General features: G+C 43.5%; 1 protein-coding gene across 2 annotated transcripts in view; it reads right to left on the minus strand.

Annotated features, from left to right (window-relative positions):
* Positions 1-24,587, minus strand: part of tmem178b (transmembrane protein 178B) — a 56,126-nt gene that overhangs the window by 16,818 nt on the left and 14,721 nt on the right. For both annotated transcript variants that reach the window (XM_023952419.1, XM_020714075.2), the window contains one exon: positions 6,619-6,732. In XM_023952419.1, the coding sequence (XP_023808187.1) occupies positions 6,619-6,732 (114 nt within the window). The remainder of the gene's footprint in view (positions 1-6,618; positions 6,733-24,587) is intronic.

Here is a 24,587-nt window from a genome sequence, read left to right on the forward strand (position 1 = left end):
GAAAAAATTCTCAGCTTGATTACGAAATGATGTTTATTATAAATCCAGATTTAGAGCTGAAGCAAATCTGTGGAACTGTTGAAAAAACTAAAAAGAGAAAACAAAATGTTTAAAATTATCAGGAAATTTTATTCCCTAAAGATAATTAATGAGAGAGAATACATGTTTGTTAAATTTTTGAACGGTCAATTATGTTTTTCTTCTTTCTGATTGACCGTATAGAATGTCCTGTCGTCACTTGACAACGTTCTGTCCTGTCATTCTTCCTGACCTGAGGCAGACTGACTGTAATTGGGATTGAACCCTTGGTCTGGACATTATGGACCCAGGCTCAGTCATCAACACAGGCTCAGTAAAAATGTGTTTCCTCCCATGGTTATTTGCAGCTCCTCTGGGGGGGCGGAGGGAGGAGCATCTGTGCAGGAATCACCAAGGTGTGCGTGCACAGCTTTGAAGTTTGCCAGGAGCTGCAGTGGACAACCATGGGATGGGATTTTCATTTAGCGATTACTGGTGGTTTCTGCAGAAACCAAATCCACTCGTTGAGAAAGTTTGGACTAATCCCAGCAAAGCAGCTTCAGATTTCCTTTGGATGTGCTGCTGGGCACGTTTTCTCCTGCATGCTCAGCATCCTGCAGGATCTGTGTGCTGAAGCTACTGTGACAGCTCCGTACATCTAAACTGGCAGCACATATTTGTGTTTTCAAATGACTCGGCATGTGTCCACCATTGATGAATTTTTTCCCTCTCATCTGTGTTTTTTTTTTGATTACATTCACATCACAATTCTCTGTGAAAGAGTCAGAGCTACGGACTTTTTTTACTCATCTGTTAGTGCAAAAGCTATTTGGCAAACCTGATGCTAATCCGCTTTATTATTCTTGAAGACCCACGCAATAAACTTGTGTTTTTGGTGTTTTTAACATGTTCTTCTGGCATTTTTCTGATAATGGAGCACATTTATAAAGAAAATTACACTTAAAATTACAGCTCATAGTATTTCTTCATTCAAATTGTTGTGAAGTCTAGTTCTTACATAAATTCTACCATTAGCAGGCCACAGGCTTTCTGCTCTGCTCCATTCTGATGCATAGACGACTAAATACACATACATCTTTGTTTTTCTCGTCTGACAAGGGTATTTTGCTCCAATATTTGCTCCGGTATGTTAGTTTGGGATTGTGAGGGGCTGTATGCTAGTGGCAGGAAAAACTACAGTGCGCGACTGTTCTCTACAATGACTAATAAACTGGACCTGGACACAAAAACTCTACATAAACACCAGAAAAACTGAAGCTGCAGATGTTCTGATGATGGCTCTGGTTGTCTGTACTTGTATTTTGGACCTCCGTGCTGCATTGGACAGAACATTTTGATTCTTGCTGTTTTCATCTTGCTTTCTTTTTGACACCTCCTGTATTTTGGTTCTGCTTCACTTCCTTTTAGCGCCTCACATCTGAGCTGCTTTCCAGACACAGCTTCTCTTTTTTAGTCACCCGTCTCTCTGGAACCAGTTTAACGTCGTGTTTGGTTCGTCCGTCGGTAAGTTCTGACGTTCAGCCCCTTCAGTGATTTTGGGTTTTAACGTCAGCTCTTCTTGGTTTTCAGTGGTGAGAAATGTGCGATGTGTGTGTGCTTTCCACTTTAGTGTCATGGTACCTCCGGGAGTCCTCTCCTCCCCCTTCCCCTCTCTGCTTCCCTTCATAGATTGAACCCAGCACTTATCTCATCTCCAGTCCAGTATTTTTGGTTACCTTGTTCCAGTATTCATCGCCAGTTCGTTACCCTCTATGGTGCAGTACCTTAAGTTAACCTCGAATTCTGAATCAAACTTTTGTCTTGCTAGTTTACTCATTCAGGTTTTCGCTCTGTCTACAGAACTTCTCATCCACCTGGATTCAATCTCTCGCTCCAGACCACATAGACCGCCTTTCCATCCTAAGCCTCCAGCCATGCCGTCTCTTCAGCCACACCTCCTACACCAGCCACGCCGCCAACTCCACACGCCACAACTTCGTTCCTTGTCACGCCACACTCCCACCTCACCCAAATAAAACCACCTACCTTTGGATCCTCGTCTCGCAGTTCCCCGCTCTGATGACTCGTCCTTGGATTACACTTCTCTTGTCACTCCTCGTGCGTGATCTTTCTGGGTTCCAGCATTTGGGTCTGTTCTCATCACAGCCGACCCTGACATTTAGACTAAGTCTGAAAACATCTGAACTGCGCGATGCAGTAAAACCCATCCACGCATTTATCTATAAACTCCTCAATATTATTGTGTGGCGTATACTTGTATAGCGTTTATTTTCTACCTACCCCGACCTTTCCCAAAGCGCTTTACAGTCCCATTCACACATTCACACACACATTCACAGACTGGTGGCGGCTCCGCTGCCAGTCACTGGTGCCAACCTCCCACCAGGAGCAGGGTGGGGTTCAGTGTCTTGCCCAAGGACACTTCAACAAATGGGCGTGCAGGGCGGGAATCAAACCTGCAGTCATCTGATCGGAGGTGAACAAATTTCAACAAAGCCTGACGTTTAACTCAGAAGAAAAACATAAAAAGGTAAAACTTTGAGTTTGTGGGTATAATCTTCTTCAAATCTGATTCTTGGTCTAAAAATCCTTTGAGTCAGTGTTTCTCAAATAGTTGGGGCGAGCTCCCCCTGTGGGGCATGGTGGGGCAAGGATTACAATCTTTTTATTTGAAAATACAGGCAACTGTATTTTTATATAAAAAGAAAAAACAATGTTACTAAAATTATTGATTATTTGATTTCTGTATTTTTTTTATCTTTTTGCTTTCTTTAATGATAATAAGGATACAATGTTTTGCAGAGATATACTTTTAACTTGAGCAACTTCCCTCATGATATTAATAATAATTGCAGCAGAAAGTCACTATGGGGGGATGTAAGGGTAAGCTCTTCATTGGTGGGGCGTAAGACACAATAATTGAGAAGCACTGTTTTAAGTGGGCTGCACGGTGGAGCAGTGGTTAGTGGTTAGGCCCCCGGTTCAAGTCCCGGCTGGGGGACATGAAAAACACAACATCAATGGGGGACCTTTCTGTGTGGAGTTTGCATGTTCTCCCTGTGCATGCGTGGGTTTTCTCCGGGATCTCCGGCTTCCTCCCACTGTCCAAAAACATGCTTCATAGGTTGATTGGCAACTCTAAATTGTCCATAGGTGTGACTGTGAGAGTGAATGGATGTGTGATTGAGGATATTCTACCCTGCGACAGACTGGCGACCAGTCCAGGGCATCCCTTGCCTACGCCCAAGTGGCCGGGATAGGCTCCGGCAACCCCCGTGACCCCGAAAGGGAAAAACGGTCAAGAAGATGAATGAATGTTTTAAGTGTTTAGATTGTTCAACATTAGTCAGAACTCCTTTGGACTAAAGAAAAACCCAAAATCAGGAAAAAAGCTGTTATGAATAATCAAATCAGGCTAACAGAGCGTCACTTTAGGCTTCCACCGTTGTGTCTGCGCTTTGCAAGCAAGCCGGCTGTTCAGCTGTTTGTCTCTCTAACTGTTGCTTCTACATGTGCTTCTTCAGAAAGACAAGAGCTTTGTATCACACAGACTGCGGTCGTGGTCCACGTTTGAGGTCACGTCGGCGAGACCTTCTCATTCCGACTCCTTCATGTGCACAACCCAGCTTTCTCACGATTTCCTTCAGGACACGCATCCGAGCCCGGTCCAGACTAAAAATACTCCAGGGTGGCTGACAGACCCATGCGTTAGCATGAGTCAGCAAATTACCCCCTCCCTCCTCCCGGCAGCAGCAGAAAGGTATTTTCTTCTGTGCTTCATACTGTCAAAACCTTCAGTCATCTGCATCTCTGCTCCTGAGCATCAGCTTTCAAAGCAGCTTTGATTTCATCCAAATCTGATCTGCTCGAAATTCACAAATATATGACCAACAGACGCAGGTACTGATTTCAGATCCTTTGAAATCAGAGTATTTTTGACAACGAGATGCAGATAATTGATGGTTTCCACAAACTTTGACCTCTAACCTTTTGATTTAGATCTTTATGGTTGACATTTAACACTATTACATGACAAAGATTGTTGTGAAAGACCAGTTTCCAACTGTCTTAACTATAAATATAAAACATCTAGAATACTGCTGAACGTATTTCATGAATCATATTGTGTAAATAAATGCGGCTGCAGCTCATTTTGCCAGAACTGTCCATACTGCACATTCATAAATGACCATTGCACAAAATGTATTGCAATGTATTTACATGCACTATACACAGCCATTTAATTGAAATAACCTGGCAGGTTAATGATGTACAGTCTAGTCTGCACTTTTTTCTGCACGAAAACCCATTTGGAAATCAGGCCACTCTAATGTAGAAATAAGCATCAAACTCAATCTTAGCAGGTTGAACAATAGAGAAATCTGATCTGAGCAGGTTGAGCCTCTATGTTCCTTTTAAATCATCATTTCCTGTTTGCCTAATGTTCATCCACCGGAGTAATAAAACTGACAGTTATCATCCTCCACTGGAGCACTGAACGAACCCGGAGAGCTCGTGCTGCAGAGGAGCAGATTTTATCGCGCTTACACATCTGAAACAATGCAATGAGTGGTAGAAAGCAGAAGTTCTCCATCTGTGACGGGTTGGGATGTCTATCCTGTGCAGGGAGCACTCTCCCCCAGGACTGAAGAATCACACAAATGAAAAGCAATGGTGATCGTCCCTGTGTGTGAACATGGCTGAATGCAGCTAATTACTCCGCCTTCGTGCAGGAAATGTGAGGAAGAGACCAGGATGGCTCTGTGTGCTCGATGTGGACTTCATCACCAATACTTGTCCTCTGATTAGGTTCATTCATAAAACACAGCAAACATATGTGAACACCAAGAATGTCATTTTGAAGCTTCAAGTCCGTCCCTGTCGATAACACAAAAAAAGCAAAGACAGCTGGACAGACATAAGTGGGTACGTTAGGACCCAAAAACTGAACCCGAAGAAGTGGTTTAAAATAGGAATATTCTGCTACCATTTAATTAAAAAGTTAACAGGTGTCCTTTTGACTTTTTAAGGTCCCTGCTATTTTATGCAGGCTTCACAGTGGCGTGCTACTTAGCCCTCATGCCTGGTTCAAAATCCTGGCTGTGTTGCCCCTGTGTATGAGTCAGTTCTCTCTGAGCAGTCCACAGTTCAAAATCATGTTTTATAGGTTGATTGGTGACTCTATCTTAACCTTTAGGTGTATGTGACCCTGAAATAGACAGGGAAACAGTTCAGGATGTACCCCACCTTCACTCATAACCCTTGTGCTACCCTAGGCACTTTGATATTGGGAGTTGGGTCATCTAGACCCACTAGACAGTGCGTTGAACTTTTTTCTTCAAAGATTTGTGATCTTCACTGCTTTCCATGGTTTACATGAAATCCTGTCCACCTTTATTCACCTTTGTCATGGTAGGGAGAACATGTCAATGGTCATCTTGACCCCATAGGAAGTAACTGGAAAGGGCTTCAGTAATCCTTGTTTAGTCACTGGTACCCCTGAAGGGGGTCATTTGTGCAGACTTGTGGTACCACAAGGCCACTGTGGTAGACCTCAGTTTGTTGCTGTCCAGGCATTGAACTCAGAAAATTGTGGTCAAGCAGTTTCTCAACAAACTATGGCGGATTCTGTAAAACAGTTTGTCAGAAGTGGGATTTGAACCCACGCCTCCAAGGGAGACTAACCTAAATGCAGCGCCTTAGACCCCTCGGCCATCCAGACACAAAATGCTCTATAAAGTATGGTCTGTAAAGATTGTTCAATTGACTATTATTATTGCCTATAATTGGTAAAGAACTGTCCATATTGTCTGCAGAGTATTGTCATCAAAGTATAGTCTGTGGAGTACTTTGAGTAATGATTTGTCCATAGAGTATTATTTGTAGAGTATTGTATTTCAAATGTTTGATGTGCTAGCTTGACATTCTGATGTGTAATGAAGTACTAAAGCATGAATGAGCTGTATTCTTGTGAATATTTACATACTGGGATTATTATTTGGGGTTTCACAAGTCTTTTGTGTGGGTAGCAATGCTTATTAACGTCTGTAAGCAGAGATTCTCACCATCATAGGGCCTACGTCATAGTACCCTAAAGTAAATACACCTAAGATTCTCCATTAATAAAACAGATTGGACTGTTGAGAAGAAACCATCAAAAATGCATTATCCTGAAGTTTTTCACTTACCTTTCAGGACAGTTTGGATCAAAGCTGGAAATAACAGACCAGACAAGCTGGTTTTTTAAACCACCAGAAATACAAAGAGTTCTTATAAGTCTGCACCGTCCTTTTTATTGAGAAAGTCTGTCTGCTAGAGTACTAATCCTGAAAATTCTACTTGACTCATTGTGAACATACAGGGTAGGAGGGAAGGAAGAATGAACCACTTCATAGATACTTTAGCTAATCTTTACCCATGTTAACAATGGGATGTTGTATAATTTGACTTTTTGAATAGCAGAACACCGAGAAGATGAAATGAATGTCTTGCAGTTCCTGACGCTGTGAAGCCCGAAGCCCTGAAGCTGGTACAAAACAGGGTGTCAGTGAAGAAAGGGGGTGACGCAAACAGACTTACGGAGGGAGTGCCACTCATCCTGCCTTATTAGTTTGGTGGTGTCCTCTGAGAGGTCTTTGGGGATGCTTGCAGAGGAGTAGTGATACTTGATGTAGGAGCACCTCGCAGTGGAGCCTGCAGACAGGAAATGGAAGAATTAAAGACAGAAACCATCAATCTTAACGTCAGATGGACTCTGACAGCGCTGAACAGATGCTGGAAACAGGCAGGATGAAGCCTAAAGGCCTTTTCTGCTGCTGATATCTAAATCAGACAGCAAGAGCCACTGACTGTCCGGAAGAACCTTTTCTTCTTCCTCGTTTTCATCCCAACAATATTCATAAATACACCGGATGGAGGGTGTTTGACGTCATTCTAAACAGTGAAAGTTAAACCGGATGTCAGACAGACATGCAAAATATGGTTTTCCCCACCCACCATAACAGCCCAAAAGTGAGAAAAGGGCGGGACAAAGTAAAGTTAGTTTTGTTGAGTCCACCTAAAAGTCCACCCACCCGGTAAGCAAAATAAATAAAAAAACATCGAATAAATCACAAATTTGAGCTCTAATAAAATTCAAATGACTAATTAAAAAAAAAAAAACAGTAGTCATGAATAAAACAATAAAAAGTGAACCGGTCTTTTACAAATATGTTTACAGTCTGGGAAAACGCTTCTTTCTAAAATCCAGTGTTTTTATTTTTATTTTGTGTGTGTTTTTAATATGTTAGTGCAGCAATCTTTTTCTCGTGATGAAAGAAATAAGAACTAAAACTGCGTATCTGAGTATGTCTATGTCTGTCGTGACGGACCAGGAGCAGACAAAAACATGCGGTTTGAAAAACCTCGGGTTTGTGACGCAGTAACTGCCATGCGCATATTGCAATATCAACATAGGGCTACGTTTGCGCCTCCAGTCTCACCGACAGCTCAGTGGCGAATTTCTTTTTTTTGGACAACCTTTCAGCTGTTATAATACAACAGCAGCAGTTATGAAGTAAAGAAAGTAGGAAGAGTACCAGAAAATATGTCTTAAAAACGACACAGGCTCTTAGATTTTGGCTCAAAAAAGGCATAATAATAATGAAAGATCACTGGGAACGCTTTCACAAAAGATAAAAATATAGTTGGAGTGGAACTTTAAGGGATCAACATTTTTGAGAACAGATGGGGGTTTGGTTCCACCTGAGGGGTTATGCAGCATGACTTCAGCTCTCATAAACATTTTTATTCCACTCAGAGGTCAGTAGGTCTGTTCAGTTTGACATAGAAAAGAAAACGGCAGGTTTCCCTAGGATTTCCATCACCGTTTAGACAGCTGGAATGAGAACAGACATTATAAAAGAGTCGAAGAGCTGTAAATGTCATGAAGGAGGGGCGTGAATGCAGTGAATGAATGATGATTTTTAATTGAAAACATTTCGGGGATCGCTTCTTACTAACAATCCTCTCATCTGAGGATGAAGAACGCAGCTCTCTTATTTTTTTAAATTTTGTCGCTATTTTCACGTTTGACCTCTTTCTTTAGCTCCTGCAGGTGTTTCTGCTGTGGACGGTTAGCTGCTGTATGTCTGTTTTCCTGTGAAATATCTGAGCTGAGACTCCAACCAAACCTTTTTCCGTTCCTCCTCCTCTGTCAGCAGAAACCTCAACCTCACACTGAGACCGGCTGATTTCCTCGCTGACGTCTCCAGGATCTGTTTTACGATTGGCTGTCCAAAAGCTGCTTATGGCTATTTGCAGATTCATCTTTGACTAACATGGACCTTGTATGGATAAATGATGGAGAACATCACTCACAGCTGACCACAGGTTCCTGCTTAGCAAGGCCTCCGTCACATTTGACTCTGAAATCCACTCACGGTTTTAGAAACAAGGCCCCGGGATGTAATTAGATTAAAAAGGAGCGAACTTTGGCTGGTAGCCTGACAGATTCCCTCTCACAGCAGCAGCATGGCACACATCGCCAAACACCACATCAGGGGGGATGGGAAGGGAAGCGTCAGATTATGGTTTAGCTGGAAAAAACCTTAAGATCAAAGCAAATGAAGGTAAAATTAGGAGGAACTAAACATTTAGATAAGTACTTGTTTCTATTTGAGCTGTTGTGACCATAACTCAACAATATTTGCCACACATACTACCAACTAACTGATATCAATCCTCGGTTTTCCTAATAAATCTTTTGAATGGCCCCCCTCCTGGTGCAGAAAATTTCACTGAGGCATGACTGACATGCAAAAAAACCCACAGTTTTTGGAATCCAGTCAGGAAATGTTCTTACAATAAAACAGAAAAAGCTTTAAAAAAATTACGGATAAAAAAGTAACAGGTGAAGAAACCACCAACGGGAACCTTTCTGTGAGGAGTTTACATGTTCTCCCCGTGCATGCGTGGGTTTTCTCCGGGGACTCCGACTTCCTCCCACTGTCTAAAAACGTGCTTCATAGGTTCATTGGTTACTCTAAATTGTCAACAGGTGTGACTGCAAGTGTGTATGGGTGTGTGAATTGTGGGCCCCTGATTTGCCCACAAAGGCAGGGGCTCCAGCAGCCCTGTGACCCCAAAAGGGACAAAAATGGGTTTAAAAGAAGCAAGGATGGATACATAACTTCAATTTAGGAAAACTATGATCTGAAATGCAGTCGCTTGAACACTACAACTTCTCAAAATGCAACCAAAGACAGCAAGATTAAATGACAAAATGAAACTAAGGAGAGGAAAACCAGAGGCTTTTACAGGCTAAGGCCAGGCAGACAGCGGGGGCAGGCTGAAGAAAAAAATTCCTCTCTGGAATTCAGCCCCACTGCAGCAGAGGTTCCTGGGAGCTTTTAAACCCTCCCAGCCTGCTGATTGGTGGAGAGTGGCAGCGTTAGCAGCAGGGGATGAGCTGGACCTCTGCAGGAGCTAAAAGTCAAACTAAAACACACACATCAAACAAGACATGCAGGCAAGACATAACAAACAGCCCCCCTAGCTTTATGGTGACAGAGAAAAGTCCCACTCCGATCATCTTTTGATCATATTTTAATTGTTTCCAGTGGTCTTTTAATTATGATTATGCCAGTTTTAACCAAAATGTAAGAAATCTGTGTCGTTTTCCACGAAATAGTTTCTGCAGAGTTCCTTAGATATTCACCTCTGAGTAGTGGGCGGAATTGTTGGTGCAGAGTAAGCTTACAGTCCCTCACAAGCCCAAGTAAACATTAGTGATGCAACAAAAATGGTGAGCCATATCACAGCTATCCAGCCGTACAGTTTTGATCCAGATTCCAGCTCAGATGTTCATGGATCTATTTGGATAGAGTGGAGGATGGAGTGGAGAAGGGAGCTTGTGGCCCATCCATAAAAAAGCTTAATTTCCTTTATATATGTCCTCCATCAATGGAACAATGCCACAAGAACACAAACAAACACCTTTTTTCATCGAGGTGGGTCTTTGGTGACGCCCGAAGGCAGCTGTTATAAGACTCAAAAACAGACAATTGTTGTCCAATTGTTTTTTTGGCTTCTTTATTGTAAGAAACGTGAAACAGAGTCTTCTTTAAACACAGAGCTTGAGAGAAAGTGTTGAATGGCATCTTTCAAACAGAGCAGCAAAGATGGTGTCAATCATCTGCTCGGTGGTTCCTCTCAGGTGAAGCAGCAGAAACCACTGACCGACCGGCGCTTCATGACAAGAATCCCAAGAAGTCATGGTGAAGGGGAGGTAAATGAAGAGTGATCCGATACTATCTCCTGTGAAGCATCCAATATCCGTCGGCATCGATCACAACACCCACACCGCCCCAGCCTGGGGGTGTGAAGCTGAAGGGCGCTCTCAACTCATTTCCGTACTTTCAAGTGCTGCATTTCTGAGCGTCAACCTGAGGAAGTCTGCTTTTACACAGTAGACACCTCCCCCGCATGGATGGGCCCCCCTCCCCCCATCTCGAGTCAGGCTGTGGATACGGCTCCTATTGTTAAAATGGATTTCTGACACAGTCATTTCAGCCAAATTGCCCTTCAGCCTTCAGCAAACCTCTTAGAGGCTAGACTCAATTTCCTCCCCTCTGCTGACTGGGACTAGGAGTGGCCATGTTTGTCCCCACACGCGTGTTTCCTCTTTGACTGCATGCCTGGGAGTTATTTAAAGGATTTTTGGGTTTCGATGCCAACTCCTCCTGCTTCACTGTCTGACCTTGCTGGAGCTTCAGTTCTCTGCAGACTGTGTCTAAAGACCACAATGGCCAGAAAAAGAAATAATTGTTGCTGTTAAAATGAATGAAAGTATTGAGTTTGACATTTTATGCTGAAAGCTTTGGTTCTTTTTTCTTGTCAAAAACACAGATGTTGGATTGATCTGTTACGAAGTTCAGCTGTAGAGTTAGAGGATGCTGTAAACTTTGAAGAAATCCAGCAGCAACATGTTTAAGTTCAGAGGAGCTGAAGATCCAAATGACCTGCAGACTCTGATGGAGACTCTGGATGAAGATCTTCAAAGTTAGATATCCTCTTTTCATTTTGTGATCAAAAGACAAAACCAGATGCGGAAACAAGCGTGCAGGTCTTAAGGCCGTTTCACACAGCCACTTCGTACATTTTGAGCATTTTCGACAAAAGACATTTCAGTCTTCCGTGATCCATGCTTGATGTATGTCATTCATAAGTGTTTCTTGTGTTTGTCTTGCGTGGATGTGAGCAGATGTCCATTGAGGGTTTTGGCCGAGACGTCTGCATATGAATTCGTTTCTGAACTGTTCAGAATTTTGGGATGGTTAAGAAATATGCAGTTTCCACGTACTTTACGTAGTTTATACACAATTATTATGTAAATCGTATGCAATTGTGTGTGAGTTTTTTTAAATGCAAATTTGTAGTCATCCACATATGTCTAATGGACTACATATGTATGTTCCACCGATGTATAACTACTATATCGCGTATATGCTGTCGCGTATATGCTGCAGATACTTTAAAATTACGTAATTTACACACAAATCACTACTGAATCACACACGCTTCATGTTCTATGTTGGTTTGCGTGTTCTTTGCATGGTTTATTCGTACTTCTTCCGTGGTTTTAACATGAATCATTCGTGATACATCTGTGAAAATTTCACGTACAGACCACAACTTTTGTCCCTTTTTCCACGTTTATTCACGTACGAGCAATTTTCATCCGTGCTACATGCGCTAAATGTACGTAGTGGTTGTATGACACTGACTTTAGGGGTTGGAGTTAAGATCTGTGGTCTAAGTGAAGTGCCCCCTGGTGGACACAAAGCCTCAGTTATTCCTTTAACATCAGTTTTTGGAAGTAAAAAAATTGTATTCATTCATCTTCTATACCCATTCTGTTCCTTTCACGGTCACAGAGCTGCTGGAGCCTATCCCAGCTCCCAGCTATTCTCAGGGGCAAAGGCAGGGGACAGGTTGCCAGTCTGTCGCTGGGCCAGAATCACACACCCATCCACCCTCATATTGACACTTAGGGACATTTTAGAGTAACCAATGAACCTGTGATGCATGTTTTTGGACGGTGGGAGGAAGCCAAAGTCCCCAGAGAAAACCCACTAAGGGCATAAACTCCACACAGAAAGTCCACCATTGGTGTTCTGTTTCAGCTGGGACTTGAACCATGGGCCTTCTTGCTGTGAGGCAAGAGTGCTAAACACTGCTCCATCGTAAACCAGTTCTTTATAAAATTCAGCCTGAGAAATAGGACGTTTAACAAGCCAGCAGTTCCGAACAGTTCCAAGAAGAACGGGACAGACCTGCAGTAGTTACTAAAACCTCAATAAAAGTCAGAGCAAAAAAAAAAGAGTAAAATAATTTCTTGTGTTATCTGACTGTTGTGTTGCTACAGTTTTACATTTCTGTATTTTACTGTACGTCGCATCTTCAATGAATAGTCTATTGTTGAACTTACGTCATATATAAGGCGGACAAAACTTCAAGGCGCATTAAACGAGATAAAAGAGTTAGAAGTCTGTCAGACTTCATCAACTGCATTTACAGTAACGTTGGCATATTGACATTACCTGTAACTCCCAACCTTTGTTTGCAACACAAAAAACCAGACAGATACAGCCAGACAAAGCGAGTGTAGCTGTGCTAATGTTACTGTTACTAAGCTAACTCTCAACCTTGCTAGTAACATGTTCCACACGCTGCACTAGTCGCGTTATTTACCGCCCAAACTTGTTTGCAACTCGTTCAAAATAATTGTCTGACATTTGACAGAGCGCCGTGTACCTCTCAAAATCAATTCAACATCAGTAAACACAACCAGAATTAATCCATAAGGGACTCTGTACTCTAAAGCTTTTAAAAATACGTTAAATGTTTAAGTTTGTGACGCCAGGCCTGGTCTCCTGCATGGGGTCCTACACCACCAGTTCCTGACATTCAAGCTTCCCTAAAAATCCATTTAAATAGTCAGGAAATGTCGACGATGTGATATTTTTGTGATGTAAACAAAAACTGAGAGTTGTGCATCAAGTCAAGTACTATTGTACTTCCATGTTCTGGGTTGTGTAAGGTGAGGGCTTCTCTGCCAGGTGGATGGAAGCATCATGAAAGTTCAGCTCTGTAGAAGAAGCTGGAACAGTTCTATGAGTGCTGAAAATGAGTCAAAGAGCTATGAACTTACGTAAACATAATTCTTTTTCATTTTTGTTTGGTTGGAATTTTTGGAGTTGTTGAATGAAACCACCAAACACAAATTCTGGTGTAGGTCACTGTCTGCGAACAGTTCTCCCCCCGAGGCTGAATCAAGAGTCAGGTGACTGAAAGCTATCAGAGGTCTTATTTCGCACTCTTTAAGACCTCTTTAAGGGGGCGGGGTTACAAATAATTAAGGTTTCCTTTATTTAAGGTCTCCTTTGCAGGTTATAGAAGTGGCCTGGATAAATGATAAATGATGGTTTGGTATCCATTGGTTCCACCTAAAACTCTCCTTTGGTATTAATTAAGAAGCATGTTTTCTTCTTCCTCTTTACTCAAGTTGAGAGCAGGTTAGTCTGTTAGGTTCCAATCATTAATCCTTATCCCATACAAAGAAAAGGGGTGGCGGACCGGGTGGCGAAGTGGTTGGACTCACTTCTCTAGAGACGCAGGCATAAAATCAAAAGGCCTGCTGAAAAAGAAAAAAAGGAAACATGGAGCTGCAGCTGACCTTCATCTAGGCTGAAGATCAGAAAGACAGGAAAAGGTGACAATCACACACTGCTGAGATCATGACTGTTGGTGATGGTGATAACAGAGTGAATGTCGGAATCTATCCATTTCAGAGGATAATGTGATCAAGAGTGTTATTGTTGGACAAACCCTGAGGTAAAGTGACTTTTTGGTTCATGTTGGGTAGGTTTCAGCTCCAAGGTTGTTGTCATTTCTGGTTGGCTATCACTGCCTTTCCAAAGTGGGCGGGGCATGCTGTCAGACATTGGAGCCGGTCATCCACTAAGGCTGTTCTAGAACTGCATGTTTTTTTTTAACTTGTCCTGTCCAACAGCTGGGCAAACAGATGAGAGCTGAAGGCCTCTTGTGTTGGACATATTTCACTTTAACAACAGGTTTTCTGAATCTGAACTGCGTGTTTTGAGCATCAGGCGCAGTGTGGTGGCCCAGCAGCAGGGCGGTTTGGGTGGCATGTTTTTCAGAACTCAAATATCTGAACTCTGGCCTTCCAAGAAAGTAGAAAAATGCTAAACGAGTATGCAGCATTTAATAGGGGCGTATCAGGCAATCAAATCAAATGAATCGAATCAACCTTAACCAATAAAAAAATGATTTCAAAAGGAAATAAATAAACAATCAATATTGGAGAGTACCATTTAGATTAAGACATGGTAGGTTTATTTTACTATAACATAAAAACGACCAAGTGACATAACAGCGGACAACACACATGTAATGACATAAAAAAACGGATCCGTCTTTTCCATTGTTGCTTGCAGCAACTAGAGCCTGGTCCTCAGGCTCACCGTCCCCTGGCCCTGTCTGGGGCCTCCACTGGGGTGTATAAGAGGTGGACAGGAGAAAGAGTACAGGAGGCTGGTGGACGGATTTGTGGAGTGGGCTGGAGAGAATCACTTGCTGCTTAACGTTGACAAGACCAGGGAGATGGAGATTGACTTCAGAAGGAAGGGGACAGTCTTGCAGCCTCTCTGCATCCTGGGCAGGGATGTGGAGGTGGTGGAGGGAGTGAAAATACCTGGGAGTGACTATTGACAGCAGACTGAGCTGGAGGAGCCACAGTACTGCTGCGTACAAGAAGGCCTGCAACAGACTCTACTTCCAAAGGAAGCTGAGGTCTTTCAATGTGTGCAGCAAGATGCTGGGGATCTTCTAGCAGTCTGTGGTGGCCAGCACCTTGTTCTACTCTGTGGTCTGCTGGGGAAGCAGCATTGCAGTCAGTGACAACAACAGACTGAACAAGCTGATCAGGAAGGCGGGTTCTGTCATTGGCTGCAAACAGGAATCATTTGAAGCAGTGATGGAGAGGAGGTCACTGAACAAACTCCTTTCAGTCATGGACAACCCAGACCATCCTCTCCACCCTGTTCTGGACAAACAGCGGAGCTCCTTCTCTAGGAGGCTCAGACAGCTCCGCTCCAAAACTGCCCGGTACCAGAAATCCTTCATACCCAATGCAATAACCCTGTACAATTACTCACAATGCAACAGATAACTTTGCATTTTTTTTCTTTTATGGCAAATTTCTTTTGCACAGCTTTTTACCTGCACTGTTCTGTAAATGGCTTTTTAAATTATACCACCTTGTTGTTTGCATTTATGCTATATTTTTTGTTCTCGTTTTTTTATATTATTCTTACACTTTTTTCTCTGTTGTCAGTTTAAATTATACCACCTTGTTGTTTGCATTTATGCTATATTTTTTGTTCTTGTTTTTTTATATTATTCTTATACTTTTTTCTCTGTTGTCAGTTGCTATGGTAACAAACAAATTTACCACGTGTGGGATCAATAAAGTAATTCTGATTCTGGTCGCCTGGGTCCGCCTTCCGGTTTCTGCCGCTTCCCCCCTCTTGACCTCGGTGGGGCTGGCGGGCAGGTTGCACGGGAGCGCAGTGTGGGCTGACCATGGGCTGCGCCGGCCTGCCTCTGGGGTTGGGGGAGGGTGGGGGCTCAGGACTCCCGGGCGGTGGTGTGCTTCTCGTCTGGGCGCCGGCGTAGGTCTTGAGCGGTCGGGGCATTGGGTATAGGCCCGGTGTGCCTTGGGGTGGGGCGGGTCCCTGGCGAGGCCGGGGCTCTTTAGGAAACTAGAATGTGAATGGATTTGAGATTCATTCTCGTTTATGTGTTTGTTTGTACACGTTTTTAATTTACACTTGATAATCTTGCCCACAAAAAAAAAGGAATCAGGAAAACTTTACTGTTCAGTACCAGGTATTTCTCTCTGAGGCACACTGGTTGAAGTTTTGGCTAAAAATGTCCTGGATCCATTTTGGGTCAGTAAATTGGATCGTTCATATTGAATCGCATCGCCAACCTCAAATTATGATATGACTGGAAGTGTTGAAATGAATAGTTACACCCCTACGATTTAGCATATTTACTATTTGTCAAGGCAGAAATAAAAATGTTCAGAGTTAAACATTTGTCTACAACAAAGGACAGGGATAAAGGACAGGGCATTTAGGTGGACAAACCAAATGATACTGAAGATCACCTAAATTCCTAACATCTGACTGACACTTAAATGCTCATCTATCAGCTCCCGCTGTCCGGCATAGTGGAGTAAAGAGCTCTTCCAGTCATGCTGTATCAAACGTTGCACAAAAAAGAGGTTAATCAGTTTGAAGATTCAAAAAATAGCAACCGGCTTAAGAGATTAGGATGGAAGTGAGACGTAAAAATGACTGAAATCTGCATGGAGAGACTGCAGAGCTCCACACAGAAATGCAAGAGACGCGTCTCCGTTCACTGGCAACATTGGAAGGAGGATCCTTCTGCGAGCATCTGCAGCCCGTCTTTCTCTCATCCATTGCAAATTTATCTCCTGTGATATGAAACTGTCTGCCTCCATTAGCTCTGCAGCCGCTGGGGGACATGCAAATCAGCCTCCCGGCTCACGTGCACGACACACGAGCTTGCAGTCTCATCACACAAAAGCACATGCAGCATACCACAGCTCCTTTATGACTGCAAACAGGAGACGTTGAGCCACTGCCGAATGATTGCATTTGCTTCGAAAATGTTTCTGACGACAACAACACGCTAAAACGTATATAGACGCTGTGTTTTTGTTTTACACTATTCTAGATGAGGAAGATGGGAAAAAAAAGCTTACATTAACTGCAAAAGATTCTAAATTAAACCATAGAGGCAACATAAGGAAAAGTCTTATTCGGAGGGGGGAAAGGGGGGGGTTGACCTGTACAGGTGCTGTGGGTTTTTGGGTTGTCCGGGCCTAGAGGGTCGTAGAGAGGAGGGGGCGCATCTTAGTTCCCTTGAGGCTTGCACAACCACCCTAAGGGACTTTATGAAAGTGGAATGTGCCATAGTTATGTTACACACAGTTCTGATGTGCAGAGTGCAAGTCATCCTGAGGTGTGAGTCCTGACCCCGAACGGCATATGTACATATATGTAAGTGTTCATAAGACGCCAGGATGCCCACACAAACTACGCTCTGATTGCATAATTTCCTCATTTCTAACGGTCAGTCTGCACACAAGGAGCGCAAACTTATCACATGAAAAGCAATTATGGGCCTCTTTGACCACCCCGGGATGCTGAGAGGGGGGTCAAAAAAGTGAAATATGTGTGCGGGACTACTGCATCTCTCTACTTTCGCTTTTACTTACCCTTTCGTGTCATATAAGTGTTCACTACGACTGTCTCTCGCAACACGCCCATAATAAGACACTTGTATTGACATTTTCACTCCACAAGGGCAACGACCATGACATTTCCTGTGGGCCACCTGCACAGCTTTGCCTATTTTTCGCCACCAACTGCTCTTATCCTTCTGTAAAGCTGCGGACACATTGTGCATGCTATACGCAGGGTATTGAATCCGTGTGTAGCACATGGTGGACAAGCAGGGAGAGGATTCTTCTTCTCCTCTTTCTATTGTTTCCTAGCGCATGTCTGCCACCTACAGTTGGAAGAGGCTTGGTGTGACATGTTAGAGTGGTCTTGTGAATCTTGCTCCGGGTTTTTTCTTTCTCAATTCTGATAAATTAAAGAGTTGGTGCCATATCCAGTCGGGCACAATCCTCAATTAATTCATTTTTCCTGCATGATCTATTTTCAAACGGTTGACACTTCAGTGAATTAAAAGAGACGCCGCCCATACAGCACTACCAATTCCGAGTCCCTGATTGGTTGACCTTGTTTACCTTTCAATACGCATTTCATAGCTGCGTGTTTTACACGTAGAGCAAAAAAACAATCATAAAAATGTGATTAGGTATGCATGAATTGGAACCATATCCGCGCATTTATGTAGACTTTTCACTGGAAGTAGCAACTTGAACACATGTTGACGAGGGCGGTTTGAACGTAGCTTAAGGGCAGTTGTGACTCAGGCGTAGAGAAGTTAGAATAATGTTAAGCAAAACTAGAAATGCTACAATCGCTGATAAAACTGCTTAGATAAAAGCTGACATACTTTCAAAATAATTGAAAAAGCTCTAAAGGAAAAAACATCTGAAGAGTTGGAAACCACCAAACATTAGTTTGTAATGGTTGGAGTCTAAGAATATGCAGAAGCCTTTTCTCTGTTTACAGGGATTTTGATGTTTTTCTGCATCGTGATCATCTCCTCTCCCGACTTCAGAGGCCAGCAGACACCTTTAGGTTCTGTTTCTAATAAAATGACGTCAGATGAGTGTTATTCTGTCTCTGATTCCTCACCCCCCTTTGAAGATGATACTCAAATATTGAACATGTCCACAAAAGCGACAGAGCAGATGCTCGGGCCCACAGCCTTGAATCAATGTCCCTTCAGTGAGACCGTGTTTGGATCTCTTACACTGTGCTGCTTGTTAGAGCGGTGAAGTGATTCAGGCGCCTTCAGTTTATTCCCCCCACATTGATTCATTCCAGCTCTTATGTTTCCGCCTGTCATAAACCCATAACCATAAAGAACGCTTCCCGCACGCTGTTGTTTCAGTGGAAAACACCACACTCATGGAAGAGGCGGAGCTAAAGTTCAGAGCCGCCTCACACCAGAGGACGGGTGCTTTGCAGATCTCAGACAGATGGAAGGTCTCAGTTCAAGCCCTGCATGGCCTCATTTTCCTGTGACCCACTTCCAGTCTCCGCCCCCACCCTGACTCGCACACCCACAGGATTAGAGCAGCAGCTGATGCTGTGCGAGGGAGGATGGGGGGGGGGCTTCAGCAGGTTGAAGAGATGGGGGTCACTGCGCAGCCTGGCCGTCCGCTCACGAGCACCAGCTGTGGGCATGTTCTGCAGAGGGAGAAGTTCATGGTGGTCTCACTCAAACCAGGACTTGATACCCTCGTGGTCAAAAAGGAATCCATCCAGATGCTGCTGATCTGCTTAAACAGAACAGCAGATTTATGTCATCTGGAAAAATTCAAACCAGCTTCACTTCACGGTTGACCGCCATCAGCAGAAATGCTGAAGAACAAACATGGATTGTCTGTGGATTCGTCAATCTGTGCAGATGTCGTTCGAGGGTTTCAGCCGACGGGTCTTTACGTGAATTTGGTTTTGAGCTGTTAAAATCTTTGTTCGGTTGAGAATTACGTTGTCTACACACATTTGAAGTAGTAGTAGTGATTTTTACGAGATACATACACAGATTTGTGGCTTTTCACAACCACTTATGTCTTTTCCTGAATGTCCTACCGATGTTTAACTATTATATCATGTATACGCTTCACACATCACGTTCAAATTACGTAATTGACACACAAATCACTAATGAATTGCACTTAAACAGCGCAATAATCACGCACAGTTCAAATTCTATGTTGATTTAAGTGTTCTTTGTGTGGTTTATTCATACTTTTTCCTTGGTTTTAATGTGGTTTATTTGTGATACATCTGTGTAAACTTCATGTAAAGACCATAACCTTTCTCGCTTTTTCCACGTGTGACCAATTTTCATCCATGCAATATGTGCAAATTGGAGTGACTGTGTGACACGGCCTTCAACAACTGTGTAAGTCCTCAGCTCCAGAAATCTATGAAGACAGTCCTTCAGAACAGTGACACAGCGTTTGAGGTAGTTGTTTGTTGTAGAGGACAACCTGTCTTCGTGTGCTGGTACCAGAGTGAGGCAGGCTGTCCTTTTTGTTGCAGCATTTCATCCTCCCGGGAGACGTCACCGTGTTTACCCAGCGGACAGTTTCAAACTTTTCCTGGCTTCTTCAGATTCATGCTGTGGATATTTAGTTCTCCTCTAACACTGTAACATTTATGGGTTGTGCAAAAAACCATGGGAGGGAAAAGTTAAGAAGGCAGAAGAAAAAACTCACAAATAGGCAGATTCTGGGGCTTCAACGGTGTTAATCGCTTTATAAATAAAGTTCATCAACCATATAAAGCCTGTTTGGATGACTACTGTCCAAAAAAATACATAAACACAGAAGCAAAGCAACCCGAGTGTCACAATTACAAAAAAATGGAGAGAAGTACAGTACAGCAAACTGAGAGCACAGTTCAGTACAGAGAGGCAAAACTAATGACCTAAATAAAGGACACCTAAAAGTTCAGAAAGAACCACTACCCTTTGACTGTTACAACCCGCAGCTGAGGCTACGGTCAGAAATACAACTTATATGGCGCGATGGGGCGGCAGCAGCAGAATTAGCTTTTTTTTTTAAATCGTTTGCGTAGTAATCAATGTAGATGGCGGCAGTCAGGCATCAGTCAGTCAGAAAACCGCATCACTGGCAAGCAGTGGCTCTGATTGGGCGATGTGTAAATGTCTCTGGACGCCGGCCGTCCACATCAAGTTCCAGCAGTCGCGCGGTAGCCCGGGGGTATATCAAAAGTGGCACACATTATAATTTTTAGACAACGTGCCTTCCAAGAAACCCAAGCAAGGGCAAAGCCCCAGTGCCCAAGACAAAGGATTCACATGCACGACTCCCATTGGCCAGGATAGCCAGATTGACATCTGGTCAAAGCCGGGCCACCGGCCCATAACAACAGTCCTCTTCAATTGCCCGCGCTGCTACTGTACAATTTCTAACAAACAGACGGTGGCAGTGTGACTGCAGTACAAGGCCAGGGGGGTGGTTGAAGGGTATCAGTCTGAAATCGGCCGATAATCAGATGATTTCAGGAACCTTGGAGACCCTCCTATCAGTCAATGCCTACCTGTCATTGGACTGCCAACACGCCACCTCCAAATGTGCCCAGGCGGCCACTGTCTGATGTAAAAAAAAAATCATCTAGTTGCTGTTTAACTTTTACTTTTTCTCAAAAAAAAAATCATCTAGTTGCTGTTTAACTTTTACTTTTTCTCAAAACCACCACGGTCACATCGCAACGTGTAAAAATGTGACTGCTGCCTCTCAATTACAAATGCTCATTTTTTCACACCTGCCAAACCCAGAGGACCATCAGAGGAGCAATTGTAGATCAAACCTGTACCAGACCTGGATCAGACCTAATCCAAACATGAATAAGACCCGGACCAGACCTGCCAGGGAAAAAACCTAAACCGGGCATGGTTCTGACGCAGGTACAAAAAAAAAAACTGAGCCTGGCGGTCCTGCTAGCTCTGGTCTGGGTGTCTGGCTGGCCTGCCCAGTGGGTGGATTCCCTCTATCTGCTATACCATGGAGGTGTCGGGAGGCCCTGGCTACCACTTCCGCTTCAGCAGGGGTCTTGGTGTGGGGAGGGCCGGTCACTCTCCCTCTGTTGGCATTCCATCGTCCACCTCAGTATAACATAAACACCTACCTGGGCACAGGTGTGAGCTCACCTTTGCACAAATAGTGTAGTTGTTTACATGACTGAATGAACTTCTTTACATGTGTTTGTCTGTATGCATAGGTACGTGTGAACTGTAGTTTTGTTGTGTACATGTTGACATGATTGTATGTGAAGATTTTTGGAGCCAACATGTACGTCTGTAACACTTGATATGCATGTGGACAGGGCCCACCTCTTTTGACTAACATCTACACCAGACAGTGATGGTGATAATCCTGCAGCATCTTGTCACTTAACGATTGTACCCCCCCCCCCCCCCGCTCCCCCGTCCCACTACCACTTCTGTAATTATCCTCCAGATTTCTTAACTCCCCTTTTCCCACTTTCTTTTGTGCCCTTACCCCCCTGTCTCAAACATCCCTCCCTTCTTTCCTCTTCCTTTCCATTCAACAAAAAAAAGATATAAATGTAATCAATGTAAATAAAGTTTAGCCTTAATTACAAAAGGGGGTTTATACAAATACACACCTTGTGTGTCAGAAAATCCACAACCCCCTGTCGTAACAGTAAAATATGTCCAACACAAGAGGCCTTCAGCTCGTATCTTTCTGCTCAGTAGTTGGACAGGACAAGTTAAAAAAAGAAAAACGGAACCCAAAATAATGCAATAATACAGGAGAAAAGCACCACCACCAAAGGTGTGTACATGTGTGTGTTTGGGTGGGGTGTCTTGCAGTGTGCCAGGACAGTCCTTGGCTAATGCTAACCCCGTCCTGCATAGAGGAGCTGACCCACATATGTCTGCAGCTCTTTTACAGCCACCACTTTGGTAATGAGGAGCACAAGCACGCCAACGTGTGCATGCTCTGTCATTCTACACAGATGTGTGATTCTGATTTGAGGTAATCTACGTTAATCTGCAGTCTTTTATCAACAGCTGTCGATTGGGATGCTTTTCAAAATGTCCCAGCCTCCACTGCTGCTCTCCAAACCTGTCAGCATCTGAACACTTACAACCAGTTTTTCATTTTTAGTCATTTCAAACGTATGTTTGTCATCTTTTAGATTCAGATATAAACAGTTGTAATCCAGTTTGGTTCAAATTTAACGTAATCCAGTGTGCTTTAACTTTAATCAGTTTCCATGTGGGTAAAAATCCCAGCTGATCCGTCTTTGGAAACAATTCGCGGTGAAGATTATCAGACAAGTGTTCATGAGGGGGGAGGAGCTAAAACTTTTGGATGAACCAGTATTTGAATATCTTTGGTATTTCTTTCATTGCTTTCTTGGTTTTATGGGTTGTGGGCGAGATTGCTGGTGTGGAGCAATACCGTCCCCACTTCCCATCATCCCTTTGCTTACACTCTCTCCCGCTAGCTTACAGCCCCTAAAACCCCCAACCTAACATTAGCGGTGCAAGAAAAATGTCGAGTAATATCGAAGCTATCCAGCTGTTCAGTTTTAAGTCAGATTCCAGCATAGAGGAGGAAAACTAAGATGTTCATGGATCTATTTGTCTGCAGGTGGATGCATCAGAATGGAGCAGAGCAGGAAGCTTGCCAAGAGGACCTGGCTGCAGACAACAACATGGCGCCCAGATATTATTGGCCAGAAAGGTCAGTCTAGAGCCGGAGGTTCACGCCCCCACCCGACCCCTTTTGGTCAAAAAATGCAGTTTTTTTGGATCAAAAAATCCTCATTTAACGGACAACCCCGTTTATACTTCAAACCTTTTAACATTGCATATCTCTCTGTCAAAATCTACTCTTGCCCTTAGACATACCTTAACTCCGTATGCAATCAACGTAAATCAATTGATTGGCAGAGAAAAGCAGCTTTGCGCCAGTAAGCAACACTTTGAAATGGCTTTTCATCGATATGCAACACATTACTAACTAATATAAAGTATCTCTGTGCATCAGGGACAGTCTGTCAATGACATTGATAAATGATCCAGAGATACTTCAGAATTCCTCTGTGGGTAAACTCCGTGTGCAGATCCAAACTGTAGCATGATCACACAAAAGGGAAACATGGAAGCATTTCTGGATGCACAATGACACCAATCGGCCAAAATCCGCAGCGTTTAAAACAATGACACCATCGCTGAGCCTGTCACAGACGTGGCTGCAGTCAGGATGATGTCACTGCACTTCGTCTTTCTTGATGTTTTATCTTTTTTCAGGGAGGCAGATCTCGAATCTCATCCTCGAGGTTCTGTACGGATGCTTCAAACAGCCCCGCTTCGGTTTACTGGGACAGAGAAGGCTCACACAGGCGCCAGCGTGCAGCGCTGCTGGTAAACAAGGTCAGGTCCGCAGTGAGATGGAAGCTGCTGTTTGCTCAGACATGTTGACAGTTGTGACATGACCGGAGAGTTTCCGACAGAGAAAACGTCTCAGAGGAAGGGAAAAGACTTCAGAGGAGAATGTGGATGAAACGCAATATGCAGCACAGATTCACACTTGCAGACAGCTGAGAAGAGGCTGTTTCATCAATAACTCTCCTTTTCATTCAGGACTGAGAACACGAGACATTAATGCTGAATGAATTAGAGTCACAGTTTGTGGAAGAATTGAGGTCTAGCCTCCTTCCTACTAACACAACCCTGATTGTTTGCAGGTACGCCTGATTTACCAGCTTCAAAATATCTGGATCAGCTGTGTTCAGTCAATCAGAACCAGCAGTGACCTGATCCAGAACAGGGAAAACCAGGATAACAAAATGAAGATCTGGAGAGCTAGAGCAGGCCTGGTGTAAACCTTGGAGACGAAAACATGTTTTTTTTTTAAATGTCGTTTTCTAGGACATAGTTTCTGCAGAGTGGCAGGAGTTCATCAGAAATTCACCTCTGAGTTGTAAGTCAGGGCTGCTGGTGAAGTGCAACCCCACCCCCTTCCCTCCCTCCCTGGTTTCTGAGAGCTCTCTGTTTACATACTGTCCCACTAGCTTGCAACCCCTCACACCACCAGCCAAACATTACTGTTGCAACAAAAACGGTGAGAAATATTGAAGCTATCCAGCCGTTCAGTTCTGATCCAGATTCCAGCTCAGACAAGGAAAACAAAGACGTTCACGGATCTATTTGTCTGCAGTTGGAAGCATCTGAATGGAGTGAAG

The sequence above is a fragment of the Oryzias latipes genome, chromosome 23 (genome assembly GCF_002234675.1).
Source record: "Oryzias latipes chromosome 23, ASM223467v1".
Classification (NCBI taxonomy): Eukaryota; Metazoa; Chordata; class Actinopteri; order Beloniformes; family Adrianichthyidae; genus Oryzias; species Oryzias latipes.